Source organism: Amia ocellicauda, chromosome 6, assembly GCF_036373705.1.
Source record: "Amia ocellicauda isolate fAmiCal2 chromosome 6, fAmiCal2.hap1, whole genome shotgun sequence".
Taxonomy (NCBI): Eukaryota; Metazoa; Chordata; class Actinopteri; order Amiiformes; family Amiidae; genus Amia; species Amia ocellicauda.
In genome coordinates, this window is record NC_089855.1 from 45,495,260 (window position 1) to 45,516,307 (window position 21,048).

Below are 21,048 nucleotides of genomic sequence, written 5' to 3' on the forward strand. Positions count from 1 at the left end.
AGAACAAAATAGAGCTGTTTGGCCTCAATGCTAACCACTATGTTTGGCGCGAGCCTAACACCACATATCATCCTGAGAACACCATCCCTACCGTGAAGCATGGTGGTGGCAGCATCTAATATTGGGATTCTTCTCTGCATTAGGGCCTGGAAACCTTGTAAAGACAGAGCATCAAAGTACACAGAAATCCTAAAAGAAAACCTGCTGAAGTCTGCAAGAGACCTGGGACTTGGGAGAAGATTAATCTTCCAGCAGGACAATTACCCCAAACATACAGCCAAAGCTACACTGGAGTGTCTAAAAAACAAAAAGGTCAATGTGGTGTGGCGCAGTCAAAGCCCAGACCTCAATCCAATTGAGAATATGTGGAAAGAGTTGAATATTGCTGTTCACCAAAGATCCTCATCCAACTTGATGGAGCTTGAGCAATTTTGCAAAGAAGAATGGGTAAAAATGTGTGTCCAGATGTGCAAAGCTGGTAGAGATCAGCTGGGACACAAATGGAAATTGGGCTTCAAGGCAATCAAGACGGAAAACAGGAGACACTTCTTCACACAGAGTCGTCACAAACTCCCCAGCGATGTGGTTGAAGCTGAACATTTGAGAACATTTAAAAATAGACTAGATAGGATCCTTAGATCACTTAGTTATTAATGGACACCAAACAAGCATGATGGGTCAGATGGCCTTCTCTCATTTGTAAACTTTCTTATGTTCTTAGCCACATAGACTCATGGCTGTAATTGCTGAAAAAAGGTGCCTCTACCAAACATTGACTGAAACGGTGATTACTTATGCATTCTAGTATTTTCAGTTTTGTATTTGTAATTCATTTAGAACAATGTGCAGATTATATTTTTCACTTTGACATTATAGACATTTTCTGTGTTGATCAGTGGCAAAAACTCCTGATTAAATCCATTCTAATTTCATGTTGTAACACAAGGTCCAAGGGGGGTGAATACTTTTGAGAGCCACTGTAACTTAGTCATGCCAATAAAGTTTTATTGAACTGAATTGAAAGAAAGACACAGAGAGAGTGTCAGTGTGTCTTACCTGCCATTCACTGGCCATGTGCGAGTGACATCACTCACATAGCCGAAATACTCACAGCCGCCATCCAGCAGCACCATCTCGCCATCCTGGGGGGGGGCGGTGGCGGGGGGGGCGGTGGCGGGGGAGAGAGAGAAAGAGTCAGTCAGCCAGTCAGTGTGTCAGTCAGTCAGTCAGTCAGTGTGTCAGTCTGTCTGTCTCACCTTGATAATCTGGTTGTTACTGACATAGTGCAGAGTGTTGGCGCGGTTACCCCCAGCAACGACAGGGGGGTATGCCAGGAAGTTACCCCCCCCAGCACGACACTCAAAATCAAACTGAAAGAGAGAGAGAAAGGGGCCAAGAGAGAACGAGAGGAGGTGGGTTTAACACAGACACATGGATTGAATGGAAAATACATTACCGTAACAATGCACTAACCACAGAGAGAGAGGGCCGTGGAGGTAGCAGGGCATCAGGGATGGAGCTGAGACCCAGAGGGGGAGACAGAGGTGGAAAGAGGGAGGGGAGAAGGAAGAGAGATGGACATAGGGTGGGGGTGTCAGTAAGGGCCTCACCTTGGCAAACAGAAAAGACTCGTCTATATTGGCCCTGCTGCAGCTCATTGTTTTCTTAAATGCCTGAGACAGAGAGAGAAAGTTGTACTGGATTGTAATGCAATGTAGAACATAAGCACTGTACTATACTACACAACACTGTACTATACTGCACTGCTCTGTACTATACTGTACTATCCCACACTGCCCCCTCTGGCCAGACCTGTGCAGTGACCCGGCCTGCCTCCCTCATAAGCGCCACCTCGGCCGCACTCTTCACCGCCCGCAGGCTGTGGGTCAGAGGTCGCAGGGGTCGTGTCCGCCCCCCCGCCTCCAGCAGGGGCAGCACATGCTCCTGGTGCAGCTGGGGGTGAGCGACCTGTGCTGAGTCATACCACACTGTGCACCCTGAGAGAGAGAGAGAGAGCGAGAGGGGCAATATATAACAGTCCAGTCCAGCCAAACCCACCAAAGCCCACCCCAGCTTGGCAAACCCAACCCCAATCCAGCCTCCTTACCCTGGAGCCCCAGCAGCACTCGGCCCAGCTCCTGCGTGGGGTAGACCTGGTCCACCCCGGTCAGCGCTGCCGCCCCGTCCAGTCCAGACCGCGGCCCGTCCCACAGCTCCCGGGCAGGGTCACGCGGGGCCACAAAAAGCAGGGCGGAGTGATCAGGGGCGTGGCCTGGGTTGGGGCACAGGACGAGGGCTGAGTCAGGCTCCAGGCAGCCAGTCAGGTACAGGAAGTCCGGATTCTGGTGGAAGGGGTAGGGTATGTCATTGGTCATGTAGCAGGTGTGGTGGGACAGCACAATGACCACATCCCCCTGGGAGTCTGGGGAGCCCTGTTTTCCGGCAGGGGGATGGGGGTTGCCATGGGAACGCTGGGCCACGAGAGCCATCAATTTATGACGTCGCAGTTCGAACTCCTGCTGGGAGAGACCGGGGGTCACCTCACCTGGGGGAGAGGAGAGAGAGAGAGATAGTGGGAGAGACAGATTTAAATCTTTATTTGATATCAAATACCCACTAATTGCAAAAACATAAAAGTATGAAAGAAATGCACACAGAGACAGAGAGACAGAGACACACACAGGGAGACACAGAAATAATCCAGACTCAGGCTCAGAGCCCGACTGCGTCAGCCAGCAGGGGGACAGCCGTGTGTTCAGCCAGGCCCCCTATACCTCACCCCCAACACAGTGCAGGGCAACAGCCCCGACTGTGTATTGAACAGAAACAGAAGAAGGTCCGTGAATCTCTCTCAGGCCTTGGGCTTTACATCCTTAAATACCTTTAGGGAGGTTCAAACATGTCTTAGCTCTTGGGACCAGTGCAGTCAACTGATATGGCCCCCTCCTTCACTGTCAGGCCACAAACCACCCTGTCAGATCTGTGTGTTGGTAACAGGAACTGGTCAACCACTGAAACACACTCAGAAGTCCAGAGAGCTGCAAAACTCAAATAAAAACTGCAGATGGGCTGCAAACAGCACAGAGCAATTTATTACAGCTCAACCAAAATCAATAACCTTGCTAATACTTACATTAACACACTGTGCCAACAGAACACAGCAGGTGGAAATCTGGTAGTTAAAGATATAAACTATTGTTTCCAGAAACAAATACATAAGACAAACCTCAAGAAAAAAACAAGATCTGAAACTAAAACAAAGAGAAATGGTTTGACGATGAAAGAAGAGACATTGAGATTATTATTGAGATGAGATTTTCAAATCAAAAAACAAAAAACCCAGATTTGTGCTGTCGATACAGTGAAACCCTCAAACACTACAAACACACCGTGAGGCAGAATTAAAACACACACAAACACGGTAGGGCACAGAAGAATCCCTCGACCAAAACCAGTCCTGTGAAAAGTGGATACATTTAAGCACAACACTGACTGGAGAATTAGCAATACAGACTGCGGATGTTAGGACAATTTACTTAAAAAACCAAAGGAAATTCCACCAGAAGATTTGAATTATGAAAAAACTATAATTGAAAACCTACAAAATCTTTAATCTGCAATTAAAAATGACCAAAACCCAGCTGACAGACCAGTGACTCAGCAGGACCTCTCAGAAAAAAAACACACAACTGTGAGGTTCGTAATTGGAGCTATGTGAGACGCTCTTCCCTGTGCGCACCCACACCTGATTAACTGACTCAGCCAGAGGCCCCCCAGCCAGAGATACAGGCCAGAGATACAGGCCAGAGATACAGGCCAGCCGACTGTAAAACGACCCTCCCCTGCTCTGCCTGGGCTGCAAGGGCAGTGCAGGAGGGCGAGGCAGTGTGAGAGCAACTCTTCCCAGTCTGCAGCTTTCACCCCACATCCCGGGACACACCGGTCCTATGCCCCACGAAGTCACAACACTTAGCCTAAACCCCAAAAAGCGGAGAACGGAGATGCTCACAAACCGCAGCCCTGTGTTCTGCAAAGTCCTCAATGCCCAGATACCGGCCTGCCTTCCTGAGCACAGTGTCCTGAGTCAGAGTCAGATTGGATTCCTACCAAATCACCGCACCGCTGATCACATTTGCACCCGACACACCCTCATGAATAAACATATCCACTGAACAAAGAAGGCAAAATCATTGCTCAGTCGCCCAGAGTAGGAGCTGCAGCAGAACCTGGCGCTGCTAGAGCAGGACTGTCAGACCTGGGCCCTGGTGGTGACGGAAAACAGACACCACTTCACTGTAGGAAACATCACCTTGGAGCACAACACACACTACACACACTATAGACACCTGGGCCTGGAGCAATGCACACACTACACACACCTGGGCCTGACCATCAGTGCGTCAGGGAGCTTTAACCTGGCAGGGAATTAATTAAAAGGAAGACCTAGAGCCCTTCAATGCTGCCAAAAGTAGGTTTAACAAAATGAACGAGAAATCAGAATCTGATCCAAAATCCTCAACAGTGTCATCCAGCCAATTTGTAATAAAATCAGTCATTGTGACCACACAGCAGTGAGATGTGGGTGCACTTAGTGAGCAGGACTACACAACATGTGACCTGCGCCCAATGGAAACCCTGCCTGCAGAGATCTGTTAAAACATCCTATAGGGGCAGAGCAGAACTCCCCATAAATTAGGCCACTGCTCACTGCTCAACTCATCCAGAAGAGAGCACTGAAGTTCTGGATGCACCCGCAGGCGAGGCCCCGGACTCACTGCTGCACAAGGCCCTGAAAACCAAGAGCTCAGTCAAGAGAACAGCACCTCCATCAGCTGGCCCTGAAGCTCACAACACTGACCCCTAACAATACCAAGCAGCTTTAGATCAGCACTGCTCTCAGTGACCACAGCCTGACCAGAGAAACAGGCTGATACAGGCAGACCTGACTGCAAAGAGAGGACCAGCACTGCGGTCACTGAGACAGGAGAGGTGTACACAGAGATGCACTTACTTTGTAACTATTTAGTTACAAACTATATATAGTCTGTCTCTTTTGATTTAGATAAAATATTCCTTAATGTCCTACAGTTCCAAAACAGACTTGTATCAAATCCTACAGTTACCCACAGCAGTTGTAGTCTGTTTTTGAACTCTTAAATTTCACCCACCTTAGTTGTAATGTTTTTCAATGCTTTAATGTTTCCCCTTTTTATCAATGAATGCATCACTCGGTCTGCTTGTTTACACTGGGTGTGCTAATAAATCATTAATAATAATAATAAGTAGTCGGAAGAGAGAGAGATGGGGGGAGGGGGGTGTTTAAAATAGGGCTATAGCACAATTATTGACACGTTATATTTTACAAAATAAAACAATTTACACATTATTTTATTAAACTCGAAATCTGAAATACATATTTTACGTTTTACAACGTGAAGCGCTTTGAAATGGCTCTGTGCGTCTATTTCAGCTGCGGACATCAATGCAGAAAACATGCTTTGCAACAGGGCTGTTTGTGTTGCATTTAGTAACCTGGCAGTGTCTTTACTCCGTGTGCCCGCAGGCAGCTGGCTGAGGCACCTTCAGTCCTATATAGATGCTGAATTGTAATGACAACAACAGTCTAAACGTGAACACCAACAAGCCTGTCGCCAGCCTTACACAATACCAAAGATTCAATTCAAAAGGAACGTTAGAAACTTGCTGAGCTGATCAGAGGACAGGCAGACAAGAGCTACATCACCTGCAATTCTTCAATTGTTTATCAAAATGTGCACATATAGATACATAAACAAGAAAGAACTAATAATAAAATAAACTTTTCACAATAAACTGTGTAAACGAGTATAGATTGTTACTCACATATCTTAGCAGACTTATACAATTATAAAACATAAATAACCAATTATAAAAATAGCGTTAAAACTGAAATATGACATGTTATGTAACGTGAAAGCACTTTGAAATGGCTGTCTATTACCACTGTGTATCAATGCAGAAAACTCGCTTTTCAACATTACAGTGCCTGACACTAATACAGAAGAATTGGCATCACGATCAAATAGGTGACTGATCAAAGCATTGATCCAGAGACCAGGGTCTGCAATGAGATCAAGATTGAATACCAAAGGAAAGTTATACATTTGATGAGACGATCAGGACAGGCAGACAAGATCTACATCAGGTGCAAATCTGCTAATAAAATAAATAATTATGATAATATATTAATATGACTTGAAATCACATGTTTCAGGAATCAACACGATTATAACTCTTTCACAGACTGATTTTATTACAAAGACCAGATTGTCTGCTATATTAAATTCGGTATAGTCTCCTGCATAAACTGTCCCATGGTTGGAGGAGAAAGTATTTATATAACGTATTAATATTTAGTAACATATACGAATGGATATGCAGGAGAAATTCACATATGCAGAGAGATTTACTTTTAAATTGCAAAAGCCGCACATTTGTTTTTTTATGTTATTGTCTGCTCTTTTTTTCTGACATACACCGATCAGCCATAACATTATGACCACTGACAGGTGAAGTGAATAACACTGATAATCTTGTTATCATGGCACCTGTCAGTGGGTGGGATATATTAGGCAGCAAGTGAACATTTTGTTCTCAAAGTTGATGTGTTAGAAGCAGGAACAATGGGCAAGCGTAAGGATCTGAGCGACTTTGACAAGGGCCAAATTGTGATGGCCAGACGACTGGGTCAGAGCATCTCCAAAACTGCAGCTCTTGTGGGGTGTTCCAGGTCTGCAGTGGTCAGTACCTATCAAAAGTGGTCCAAGGAAGGAAAAGTGGTGAACCGGTGACAGGGTCATGGGTGGCCAAGGCTCATTGATGTACGTGGGGAGCGAAGGCTGGCCCGTGTGGTCTGATCCAACAGACGAGCTACTGTAGCTCAAATTGCTGAAAAAGTGAATGCTGGTTCTGATAGAAAGGTGTCAGAATATACAGATCAGTCAGGGTGACCGTGCTGACCCCTGTCCACTGCCGAAAGCGCCTACAATGGGCACGTGACCATCAGAACTGGACCACGGAGCAATGGAAGAAGGTGGCCTGGTCTGATGAATCACAAGTTCAAGGTGTTGACTTGGCCTCCAAATTCCCCAGATCTCAATCCAATCGAGCATCTGTGGGATGTGCTGGACAAACAAGTCCGATCCATGGAGGCCCCACCTCGCAACTTACAGGACTTACAGGATCTGCTGCTAACGTCTTGGTGCCAGATATCACAGCACACCTTCAGAGGTCTAGTGGAGTCCATGCCTCGACGGGTCAGGGCTGTTTTGGCGGCAAAAGGGGGACCTACACAATATTAGGCAGGTGGTCATAATGTTATGGCTGATCGGTGTATTTATTAATTGTATTCTATTGTGTGAATAAACACTGCAATATTCTTCCTTTAACCGAAGGGGACCTGTGTGGGGTAGTTTTAATATTTGTTAAATTTCCCTTATACAACATCAATGTTCCAAAATTTTTTTATATATATATAATAAATAAACAAAAAATTAAATAAATACATATATGAATAAAAAAGGAAATTGCAATATACATTTATTTAATTAGTTTATATATAATTTTTATATTTAATTAATTAGCACAAATTACCCTGCATATTTATTTACTGCATTGAATACATATTTTGAAAAACTAACTACAACTGCCAGTCTAATAGTCTCTTTTGGAACTGTAGGACATTCAGGAATATTCAATCTCAATCAAAAGAGACAGACCATGTGTAATTTGTAAGTGAATTTTCAAATTGGTGATGATATGCTCGTGATGAAAAGTGCGTGACGAAAAGACGGGATCCCGGAGGACACACTCTAGTGGCCCAGTATAGAGCTGCCTGCCACAGACTGAGGGGTGCGCCAGTGAGCTCCTTCCCATTGTAAATACAATTTACTATTTTAACATTCATTTTCCATTATGGTTTCACTATGGTTCTGCTCATAATATTATATTCTGTATATATATATCTGTATAAATGTATATGTTACCGTTTAAATTTTATTCCCCTCTTATATTATTCCTGTCTCTATTGATCACTGTAAATGCTATGGCAATACATCACACATGTCCAATAGACAGCAATAGAGATGGAGAGAGAGAAAGCGTGTGTATGGCTGTGTCTGTCTGCGTGTGCGTGTTTATTTGTGTATGTGTATGTGTTTTGTGCGTGTCTCACCTGGTCTGAGCAGGTGGGGGTGGCTGTAGGGGCTGGGCTGGCCCAGGTAGCGCTGAGGGAGGGGCCTCTGAGAACTGGGGCCTGATTGGACACTCACACTGCGACTCGCACAACAAACACTGCCTGAGAGAGAGGTAGAAAGAGAGAGAGAGAGAAGTAAGTATCACTGTGTTTTGGTACCTGAGGGAGAGGAGAGTAAGAGAGAGAGAAAGACATAGACACATATGGACAGAGACACCAGTAGCAGTGGAAGCCCAGAGAGTAAAGAGAATGTGGGCCATGGGAGCAGGAGGAAGTGCAGGATGAGGCCCACTTCCTACTCCCCGCCCCAAACATACTGCCATCATCAGGGACGCCCATTCCCACAGACTCACAGGCCTGACCCCTGACCTCACCTTAAGCAGGGACAACTGTCTCACCGTCCTGCTGGGGGAGGAGCACAGAGGGTAGATACAGCAGTGCAATAAAGCACTGTCCCCCAACACTGAGAGTAAAACTGCACACTATAAAAAGACACCATATGCACAATATTAAAATATTAAGTGTCTGTAAATAGCTGTTCAAATGTAAAATGTGTAATTTCTGTATTTGGGCAGATGACATGTAAATTTGGTGTCCAAATACAATAATTTGCACCACAGAAATATTGATAAAAATCTACAATGTGTCAAGTAACTGTACAATATTTAATTTAGTAAACAACCAATTTACAATGCGTTGCAAAAGTATTCAGACCCCTGACCAATTCTCTCATGTTACTACATTACAAACGTTACATTGAAATTTCGATTTGTTTGATATTTTATTTTAAAACACTGAAACTCAAAAACATTTTTTGTTGGGTGACATTGGTTTTATGTTAGGAATTATTTGTAAGACAAATTAAAAACATGAAATATGTTGCTTGCATAAGTATTGAACTCCTGTGCTGTGGAAGCTTCCAGTTTATACAGATTCAAGAAATTGCCCCAACAAGGACACAATTACCCTATCATTGGCCTCCACCTGTGAATCATTAAAGTTGTTGTCACATTTTCAGGATAAAATCCCCACTGTTGAAGGATCATGGGATAGGCTGTGAATCTGAAGGAAAATATAGACCAAAGAGCATTCTACAGGATTGAAAGATAAAGTAATACAAATGCATAGATTAGGAAAAGGGTACAAAATAATATCCCAGTGAGCTCAGTTGGATCAATAATCAGGAAGAGAAAGCTGCATCACACCACCCAGGCACTGCCAAGAAAAGGCCGTCCCTCAAAACTCAGCTCTCAATCAAGAAGGAGACTTGTGAGACAAGCCACAGGGGGGGCAACAATCACTTTGAAGGAGCTACAGAATTCAGTGGCTGGGAGTGGAGTAACGGTGCACCAATCAACCATATCAAGAGCTCTGAATAACACTGGCCTGTATGGGAGGGTAGCAAGAAAAAAGCCATTACTCAAAAAGTACCATCTGAAAGCATGTCTGGAGTTTCCCTGAGAGCATGAGTGTGACCCAGTTGTGATGTGGGAGAAGGTTTTGTGGTCAGATGAGACCAAGATAAAGCTTTTAGGCCAAAACTCAAGGCGCTATATGTGACACAAACCTAAAACTGCCCAGTGAAATATGGTGGTGACTGCATTATGCTGTGGGGATGCTTTTCATCAGCAGGGACTGGGCATCTTGCTAAAATTGAAGTAGGGATTGATGGAGCAAAATACAGGGAAATACTGCTTACTAATAGAGAGCCTGCCAATAGGCAGCTTTGGAAGACAATACTAATAGAGAACCTGCTTCAGTCCACTAAAAAACTGAAGCTTAGGAGGAAATTCACCTTTCAGCAGGACAATGATCCCAAACATGAGGCCAAAGCAACACTGGAGTGGCTCAAGAACAAAAAGGTGAATGTCCTAATGTGACCAAGTTAAAGTCCTGATCTCAATCCCATTGAGAATCTTCGGCACTATTTGAAAATTGCAGTTCACAAGCGTCGTGCAACCAACCTGAAAAAATGGAGCAAATCTGCCTAGAATGGGCCAAAATCACTCCGACACTGTGTGCAAAGCTGGTACATACCCACCCCAAAAGACTTAAAGCTGTTATTGCATCGGAAGGTGGCTCTACCAAATATGAATGTGTGTGGGTTGAACACTTACAGTGAGGGAAAAAAGTATTTGATCCCCTGCTGATTTTGTACGTTTGCCCACTGACAAAGAAATGATCAGTCTATAATTTTAATGGTAGGTGTATTTTAACAGTGAGAGACAGAATAACAACAAAAAAATCCAGGAAAACACATTTCAAAAAAGTTATAAATTGATTTGCATGTTAATGAGTGAAATAAGTATTTGATCCCCTATCAATCAGCAAGATTTCTGGCTCCCAGGTGTCTTTTATACAGGTAGCAAGCTGAGATTAGGAGCACTGTCTTAAAGGGAGTGCTCCTAATCTCAGCTCGTTACCTGTATAAAAGACACCTGTCCACAGAAGCAATCAATCAATCAGATTCCAAACTCTCCACCATGGCCAAGACCAAAGAGCTGTCCAAGGATGTCAGGGACAAGATTGTAGACCTACACAAGGCTGGAATGGGCTACAAGACCATCGCCAAGCAGCTTGGTGAGAAGGTGACAACAGTTGGTGCGATTATTCGCAAATGGAAGAAACACAAAATAACTGTCAGTCTCCCTCAGTCTGGGGCTCCATGCAAGAGTTTCAATGATCATGAAAACGGTGAGGAATCAGCCCAGAACTACACAGGAGGATCTTGTTAATGATCTCAAGGCAGCTGGGACCATAGTCACCAAGAAAACAATTGGTAACACACTACGCCGTGAAGGACTGAAATCCTGCAGCGCCCGCCAGGTCCCCCTGCTCAAGAAAGCACATGTACAGGCCCGTCTGAAGTTTGCCAATGAACATCTGAATGATTCAGAGGAGAACTGGGTGAAAGTGTTGTGGTCAGATGAGACCAAAATCAAGCTCTTTGGCATCAACTCAACTCGCCGTGTTTGGAGGAGGAGGAATGACCCCAAGAACACCATCCCCACCGTCCAACATGGAGGTGGAAACATTATGCTTTGGGGGTGTTTTTCTGCTAAGGGGACAGGACAACTGCACCGCATCAAAGGGACGATGGATGGGGCCATGTACCGTAAAATCTTGGGTGAGAACCTCCTTCCCTCAGCCAGGGCATTGAAAATGGGTCGTGGATGGGTATTCCAGCATGACAATGACCCAAAACACACAGCCAAGGCAACAAAGGAGTGGCTCAAGAAGAAGCACATTAAGGTCCTGGAGTGGCCTAGCCAGTCTCCAGACCTTAATCCCATAGAAAATCTGTGGAGGGAGCTGAAGGTTCGAGTTGCCAAACGTCAGCCTCGAAACCTTAATGACTTGGAGAGGATCTGTAAAGAGGAGTGGGACAAAATCCCTCCTGAGATGTGTGCAAACCTGGTGGCCAACTACAAGAAACGTCTGACCTCTGTGATTGCCAACAAGGGTTTTGCCACCAAGTACTAAGTCGAAGGGGTCAAATACTTATTTCCCTCATTAACATGCAAATCAATGTATAACTTTTTTGAAATGCGTTTTTCTGGATTTTTTTGTTGTTATTCTGTCTCTCACTGTTAAAATACACCTACCATTAAAATTATAGACTGATCATTTCTTTGTCAGTGGGCAAACTTACAAAATCAGCAGGGGATCAAATACTTTTTTCCCTCACTGTATGCAAGGAAGATATTTCAGTTTTTTTAATTTTCTTACAAATATTTCCCAACATAAAACCTGTCACCCTACAATAATTGATTTTGAGTTTCAGTGTTTTAAAATAAAATATCAAACAAATCGAAATGTCAATGTAACGTTTGTGATTCAGTAATATGAGAGAATTGGTCAGGGGTCTGAATACTTTTGCAAGGCACTGTATTTGTTTTGAATCATTCAAATTTCTGTGTGATCTGACCTTTGGAAGTGTAAGAATGTCCTGCAGTGAAGCCGTCTGAATGGCCATGCAGGCTAACATAGTCAGCAACAAATGGTCAAATTCAGAATCCAACAATCAATCAGAATTGCACTAGGTCTTGCATTAGGTGGAAATATGCTGTGTGATTCTTCTAATTTAAAATGATGTTTTGACATGAAAAAGTTTTGTCTGAATATTTGACATCCTTCAGTGTCCTGTGATGTAACCAACATTGAACAGCCGTGTGTGACCACATGGAAAAAGCACCATGTGATCTAGTGCATCAGCACCAGGAACTCAAACAAAGTACCCAATGAATGTGGAAGAATGTTAGTATGTCCCTCATAAATATAAAAGACTTCTACATTCATAACTCCTAAAAGGATATTACATAAAACATGTGTCCTTCAGTGTAACTCCTAGAAAAGATTGAGAATAAATTAGTCCTGTTTCACAGAAATGATGGTGGCTCTATAAGATGTTCAAGGTCATCATTTACATATGTGGCCTAATTATTGTGTGTTACAGTGGGATTAGATGGAGAATGTGCTCTGGTGTAAACGCAAGATGTCATTCAGTGTAACTACATTTACTGGTCACAACAAGGTGCCCACATGGTTACACTGAAGGACTTCTAAATAACACATTCTTCACACTTGCTCATCACTTTTTTATGAAAGTCTATTTACATAGCTTTTTAATTTATTTATTTAAGTTTGACATCTCCATCCAGTTAGACCCCAACACAGACTACACTGAGACACACAAGGACCATAAAAGAAAGGCTTTCACTCCTCCACCACACAATATTCAAAACACAATCGAGACGAATTAAGAGATAAAATAAACTGCAGAGGGAAAAGAGTCGCCTGAGGAGCAAACAAACAACTGGCACAGGCTAAAAGAAACAATGCAGGAAGCGAACTGCAACAATTCGAAACACAAGTTTAAGAGGGAGAAGTCCAGACCAAGAGGGAGCTCAAAAATCGCTGAGGAATGAAGACAAAAATCTGAGGAATTCCTCTCCCGAGATGAAAATAGTAGAAAGTCACTTGGTACACACAAGGGAGGTAAACCACAAGCAGAAATGTCAGAGAACAGTGCTGAAAACACTAAACCAAGCAACGTGTTCAGTATACAGTGGCTTGCATAATTTTTCAACCCCCAAGGACAAACAAGTTCTCTCAAGATGGGCACCGTTGGTTAACAGCAACTTTCAAGTCTTACCACAGATTCTCAATTGGACTGAAGTCTGCGCTTTGACTGTGCCATTCTAGGCTTCTTGTTTTTTAACCACTCCAGAGTAGTCTTTGCTGTGTGTTTAGGATCATTGTCTTGCTGAAAGTTGAACATCTGCCCCAGTCCAAGGTCTCTTGCAAACTGAAGCAGCTTTTCCTCTAGGATTTTCCTATACAGTGTTTCATGTTTCCCCTACCTATTACCCTATTATACAGGGGAGTTACCCACCCCTCCCAAGCTCACGAGACACCCACCTAGAACAACTGGTAAAACCCCCCCCAAAAAAACACCTTAAAAACAAAACCACACGTTTGCCCTCTGCTCTCGTTTGCTATGTTCCCCACCCCCCCGCCGTTGACAATCCACCAGCACTGCCCCGCCCCAGTCAACGATCCACTAATCCCCCTTTCGTCAACAATTTGATACTGACTGCCCTGCCTATGCAAATTTCTGGGGGAAACACTGCTATATTTGGTTCCATACATCTTGTCCTCAATCCTGGCAAGTGCCCCAGTCAATGCCAATGAAAAGCATCCTCATAACACGATGCTGCACCTCCATACTTCATAGTAGTAATGGTTTATCTGGGTGATGTGCTGTGTTGGGTTTGTGCCACACTATTTTTGCATTTAGGCCCAAAATTTCAATTTTTGTCTCATTTGACCACAGAACCTTTTTGCCACATCTTTGCTGTGTCTTCCACATGCCTTATGGCAATATCCAAACAGGATTTGAGATGGCGGATTTTCAGCAATGGCTTTCTCCATGTCACTCTTCCATATAGCCCAGCACGGTGGAGCACCCGGGTAATAGTTTCTCTCATCCTGATGACGGAACTCTGTAGCTCCTTCAGAATTACCATGGTGGCTTCTCTGATCACCGGCCTCCTTGCCCTGTCGCTCAGTTTCGGCGGATTGCCTGCTCTAGGCACAGTCGTGGTTGTGCCATATTGCCAATTTTAGTTCCAGATTGCAACACTACAAAATGTCCTTGGGGGTGAATACTTATGCAGTTCACTGTCTGGCCTTTAGTGGTCAGGGCCTTCTCTCTGCCTAACTAACCGCTTGTTAGCAGGTGACTGTTACGTATCAGTGAAACAAAATAGAAAAGGACTGTAAGTATATCAGAGCTGGTAAAAAAATCAACCAGAGGATACTCTGCATGGCAGCCCTGGTAGAAATCTTGACAAGATCCTTTAGGATCTGTTCGGGAAGAGAATCCTGGCCTAAATCATGTTCAGGAACGGGATCTTGGGTACAACCCTGTATGGAATGTGATGTTCTACCAATCATAAAGTTTATGATCTTTATTGGGATTTGGGATATTTTAGGAACTATCAAGAACACACAAAATTGGATATGTTAGGTTTGTGAACAAAATAAGCAATACAAGATAAAGAACATTGAAGATCAAGGCAAAGGAATTAACCTAATAAAATAAAATGCAGTCACACTGAATATATTATTTCAGTATTTAGTAGTTAGGAAGTACTCATGTACTTATGCATTGTTTGTAGAACAGCATTCAGACAACCCTCTCACAACACCCTGGTTCCTTGGATTCACAGTTAAAAATCTTGACAGAATCCTGTAGGAACCTTTAAAATCCTTAGGATCCCCACTTCATGTATTGTCTGTACTGTTACCTATAAGTGGGTTAATGGAAGACATTTTGAAACCTTAAAGGTAAAATAAAAATATTTTTTAATATGGTTGAATGTAAAATGAATATTAATACAAATACGTTATACTGTATTAAGAATTTCATACTTATAATACCTCATAGACCTACATTTATCTGACTTCTCAATTCATGAATAATACATACTTTGCATGACAATTATCAATATTAATAATATGATTTATTGATAATCAAACGTTCTCTAGTGGTAATAGGTTGCAGGATGTTTTATTAGATTTAGAGAAAATTAGCAACATTTTAAGAAAAGACTCCGTTTCAGTTACACTTTCATTTCCAGATTACTTATATATTTAATTCATATGGCACCTGCTCAACACTCCTACTTATCAATACTAATATTTTGGTTATTCTGTGCCAAATAAACTCATCTTCAAATAAAAGGAAAAACCTGAATAAATGAGTGGAGGAACATAACGAATGCACATGCCTCCAAACAGGTGTACTGTATGATACAATTAAACAATTAACATCCTATCATGCTCTGTGGCATGTATACAAATGCTGAACAGGTCCAGTTGAGCTCGATTTTGATTGATCAAGATGGCAAGAGGAAAGGATCTAAGTGACTTTGAAAGCGGGGGTCATTATTGGGGCACGAATGGCAGTGGCTTCAGTCACAAAGACTGCTCAGCTTGCTAGCGTTTCAATAGGAACAGTGACTAAAGTTACATCTGCATTTAGATCTATGGGAAAGACATCAGTAAATAGGGTTGGAAATTGTGGTCGAAAACGCACATTCAATGACCGTGATGCTCGTGCATTACTGCGATATGTAAACAGAAGAGCAACTCTTTCCCAGGTGACTGAGAATGTCAATGCAGGACGTGATCAGCAAGAACAGTCCGTCGAGAACTACACAGAGAGGGATATTATAGTAGGGCTGCAGTGCAGAAACCCCTCATTACAAAGACAAATGCACATCTGAGAGTTCAGTGGTGTAAAAACCATAGGCACTGGCCTACAGAGATAAAAAAAGTTATATGGTCAGATGAGTCATCCTTCACCATATTCTCGACAAGTGGGCGAGTGCATGTGTGGCAACACCAAGAGAACAGTACAGGCCTGACTGCTTGACCGCTACAGTGAGGGGGTCTGGAGGCTCTGTTATGCTGTGGGGGGTGGGGGGCATTTTCCTGGCATGGTTTGGGTCCACTTGCAGGGGTTCCCAAACTTTGTCTGCCCAAGGACCCCTTTGCCAACCAGATTCTGGCAGAGGACCCTCACCTACAAAAAATGCAGCAACAGCCTCATTATACTACATTAATAAAAGGAAAAATTAAGAACACAGAACCTTATTCTTAACTGACAAGTTCAGATTCAAAGAAGAGTTCAACTCACTCCTAATGAGATGGATGGGCCTGTAAGTTATTTCATAACTGATCAACTAAAATATGTATTGAAAAAAAATAAAATGGGGGGAGGGAGAGATGGCCTTGGCAGTCACCAGATCTAAACCCAATCGAACACCTATGGGAGATTTTGGACCGATGTATTAGATAGCGCTCTCTACCACCATCATCAAAACACCAAATGAGGGAATATCTTTTGGAAGAATGGTGTTCATCCCTCCAGTAGAGTCCAGAGACTCATAGAATCTGTGCCAAGAGCATTGAAGCTGTTCTGGTGGCTTGTGGTGCCCAACACCTCACTGAGACACTTTATGTTGGTTTTTCCTTTAATTTGTCAACTGTCTGTATATACTAAGTGCTCAAAAACAATACATGAAAATACATACATTACTGCTTCTCACTTCACTGATTCTCTAATAAACCAAACAAAATGTCTCCTTAACAATGTTTACGAATAATATTTACATGTAAGATTCAATAGTTTTGCAGGTGTGAATTTAAAACCCCTTCTTCTGAATACATCAGAAACAATTATATGCTAGGCACAGAATTTGGTTAGTGAACCAGTATTCCCTATTAATTCAAGCAGATCAATAAAATGACAAATTAAACATCTGATCAGAGCGATAGCACTAAAGATACATAAAATTACAATAGTTAAAATGTATAAAACCTTCTGGATAGTGACCAACATGTTGAAGTAAGAACAACTAGTATGACACTGAAGGCAAAGTGACAGAAATGGACTTTCCTGCATTACTTTTTGTTGTATGGCAAAATAATCAATCACCTGCATATGGCTGACAACACTAATAGCTGATTAATTAATTAATTAGCTGATAGACCATCCAATAAGAGAAAGAAGGAAGGAAATGCAGCCACATTCTCATGCCGGTCTCATGCAAATCCTTCAGTTTGTCACAGCTGATTAATCAAGAGTCATGGGGCCCTATCCAGACCAGCCTGAATCAGAGATACTTACAGGGGCAGAAAAATTGTCCAGAATACCAAAGATTTGATCTGAACTATAGAACCATAATGTATGTACTTTGCATGTGTGTCTTTCTTTTCTAGACCTTTAGCACTTTACAATTGTTGTCCATCTTTAATACAGCATTATTGGAAATGTTCATTAATTTAAAATGTGGGCAATTAATTTGTATCACAGGTTACCTTTTGGTAGCCCATTGGACTACCACACATACTAATCTGTCCACCCCTGATTTAGGGTCAGATTAAATCAAATCTTTGACCCACCCGCTAATAGAAAACTATAGAACTGTACTCACAGTTGCAGCTTCATTTTTAGTAAGATGACACTTTCGTCTAATCATAAATGTAACTGCTATGGTGTACAGGTTTGTAGTTTGCTATTAGCGGGTAGGTCAAAGTTTTGATTTATTCCGGTCCTTAGATAGAAACAATTTAAAATGAATAATAAAAAAATACTGAGAAGCTTGTGTGTGTACGGATTTTATATATGCATTATTTTATTTTTTTACTTTAATTTTTTTTTAACAATCAAAAGACCAGCTGGACATTATGGAAATTTGTATTTTCTTTAAAACAAACAGAATTGTTTGTGTGTGCTCTTGTTCTTATTTTTTCTTCAGGTAACTAGTGTAGCATGTTCCATATATATTTTCCAAACAATATCACATGATCCTGTGCAACACTATATGATCTAGTACAATACACTCACCTAAAGGATTATTAGGAACACCATACTAATACTGTGTTTGACCCCCTTTCGCCTTCAGAACTGCCTTAATTCTACGTGGCATTGATTCAACAAGGTGCTGAAAGCATTCTTTAGAAATGTTGGCCCATATTGATAGGATAGCATCTTGCAGTTGATGGAGATTTGTGGGATGCACATCCAGGGCACGAAGCTCCCGTTCCACCACATCCCAAAGATGCTCTATTGGGTTGAGATCTGGTGACTGTGGGGGCCAGTTTAGTACAGTGAACTCATTGTCATGTTCAAGAAACCAATTTGAAATGATTCGACCTTTGTGACATGGTGCATTATCCTGCTGGAAGTAGCCATCAGAGGATGGGTACATGGTGGTCATAAAGGGATGGACATGGTCAGAAACAATGCTCAGGTAGGCCGTGGCATTTAAACGATGCCCAATTGGCACTAAGGGGCCTAAAGTGTGCCAAGAAAACATCCCCCACACCATTACACCACCACCACCAGCCTGCACAGTGGTAACAAGGCATGATGGATCCATGTTCTCATTCTGTTTACGCCAAATTCTGACTCTACCATCTGAATGTCTCAACAGAAATCGAGACTCATCAGACCAGGCAACATTTTTCCAGTCTTCAACTGTCCAATTTTGGTGAGCTTGTGCAAATTGTAGCCTCTTTTTCCTATTTGTAGTGGAGATGAGTGGTACCCGGTGGGGTCTTCTGCTGTTGTAGCCCATCCGCCTCAAGGTTGTACGTGTTGTGGCTTCACAAATGCTTTGCTGCATACCTCGGTTGTAACGAGTGGTTATTTCAGTCAAAGTTGCTCTTCTATCAGCTTGAATCAGTCGGCCCATTCTCCTCTGACCTCTAGCATCAACAAGGCATTTTCGTCCACAGGACTGCCGCATACTGGATGTTTTTCCCTTTTCACACCATTCTTTGTAAACCCTAGAAATGGTTGTGCGTGAAAATCCCAGTAACTGAGCAGATTGTGAAATACTCAGACCGGCCCGTCTGGCACCAACAACCATGCCACGCTCAAAATTGCTTAAATCACCTTTCTTTCCCATTCAGACATTCAGTTTGGAGTTCAGGAGATTGTCTTGACCAGGACCACACCCCTAAATGCATTGAAGCAACTGCCATGTGATTGGTTGGTTAGATAATTGCATTAATGAGAAATTGAACAGGTGTTCCTAATAATCCTTTAGGTGAGTGTATATTGTCAGGATCCTGTGCAGGATCCTATGATATGTTACAGAACCCTGTAGGATCCTGCAGGATTTTACAAACAGGAAATCAGAATTTACAATTCCTGTGCAGGATCCTAAAGGATCTTGTAGGATCTTGCACATGATCTTGTGGGATTCTACAAGATCTTTGTAAGATCCTATGCAGGATTCTATAGGATATTTGTAAGATCCTGTAGGATCCTGTGCAGGATCCTGGCCAAGATTTCAACGGGGAAAGCCTCAGTTCAACTAGAGCCACCAGGCAGAACGACACAGCGGTCTAAAAGAAACGGGAGGTAGTCGGACACATGGATCTCTCTGAAATGCCTGGATCTTTTTCTCTGTAGAGGAAGTCGGCAACAGGCTACAATATACCAGCACAGCAAACATAGCATCATTTGAAAAAGAAAGAAAAAGCCAATTGTATTCAATTTAAATGACTGGTCATGACAGTAAAATGTCCCTCTGGGTATCCAAACATGGTCATGCAGTGTTTTAAAGTACATAGCTGCTCTAAAATGGTGGCATTTTCTAACAAATAAAAACGTCTTATTTAAAGGAGATCCACATAATGTTTGTATGGTATAGATTAAGGTTTTCATATTCACAGGTCTGATCAGTACAAACTCAAAAAGTTAGTAAAGTTAGAGAAATGCATATGGAAATATGATTTTATGCTTGTAGCATTTAATTGTATCTAAAGCATACAAAACTGATCATGTATGTGGAAACTACAATAAAGTTAAGATTAATATGAAACCAAACATATTACAGGCATGTATTTTTTATCAATTGTATCCACGTCTGAAAATCTTATCCTTCATCTGCCTTATTGTTCCCAGTGCCCTGTTCCTCAGCACTGGATCTGTCTGTCACAGCTTAGACAACATTGGTGTCAATTAGTCCTGCCAATCACAAACTGAATTTAACTTGAAAGACAGACATTAATAGAGGGAGAGGAAAGATTAACAACTCCTGGGGTTCACACTTAAAAAAGCACACTGTTTGACACACACAACACAGAGCACAAACGTGGCGTACACCCCAACACCACAGCACCCTCAGTCCCATGCAATCGACTAGTACTCATAATAATGAAGCTGCTCTAATACATTCTGCGTTCATTCAACACTCGTTGGCTGAATAAGGGGCGAAGGGCCTCGGGAGGAGAAGCGATGACAGGCACGACTGCTGCCTCACACAGGGACATACGGGGACAGACTGCAGATGAGTGTGGACGGTGACAGCCGGCGCTTTTCCGCTAACCTCGTATCCGCAGGGTTACCGCAGAGAGCAGCTGCGCGGCGGCCCGGGCGAGACGCTTCTGACACATCGGGATCATTGCGGCTCAATCATTAGTGTTTCAGGAGAATTTCAGGAGAGAAGCAGAGGAGGGACACGCGTGTGGGAGTGAGGAACTATAAACAGACTACATACAGGCGCAGGTATGTGTGTGTCTTTAAATTAAGTGTTTTCTTAATAATAATAATAATGACAACAAAAAAAGTGCTCCGAAACGACTTAAAAGGGATAAAATTAAACAAATAATAAATATAAAAAAACACTAAGCAATTCACTCCTAGCTACTACCCGTCTCCGCCTCTCTCTCCATCTTATCTAACTTTTGAATGGGACTATTAGCCTGCCGACCTTCCCCTTTAAGACTAG

At 42.6% G+C, this 21,048-nt stretch overlaps 1 protein-coding gene across 3 annotated transcripts in view; it reads right to left on the reverse strand.

Moving 5' to 3' along the window:
* Window positions 1-21,006, reverse strand: part of xpnpep3 (X-prolyl aminopeptidase 3, mitochondrial) — a 31,406-nt gene extending 10,400 nt beyond the window's left edge. For 2 of the 3 annotated variants that reach the window (XM_066707229.1, XM_066707227.1), the window contains exons 1-7: window positions 20,647-21,006; window positions 8,213-8,335; window positions 2,108-2,545; window positions 1,813-1,997; window positions 1,611-1,673; window positions 1,257-1,370; window positions 1,057-1,142 (exon numbers count right to left, since the gene is read on the reverse strand). In XM_066707229.1, coding sequence (XP_066563326.1) covers window positions 1,057-1,142; window positions 1,257-1,370; window positions 1,611-1,673; window positions 1,813-1,997; window positions 2,108-2,545; window positions 8,213-8,335; window positions 20,647-20,722 — 1,085 coding nt within the window. In that variant the 5' untranslated portion in view covers window positions 20,723-21,006. The remainder of the gene's footprint in view (window positions 1-1,056; window positions 1,143-1,256; window positions 1,371-1,610; window positions 1,674-1,812; window positions 1,998-2,107; window positions 2,546-8,212; window positions 8,336-20,646) is intronic. The other variant, XM_066707228.1, reaches the window with a different exon arrangement.
* Window positions 21,007-21,048: the final 42 nt, after the last annotated feature.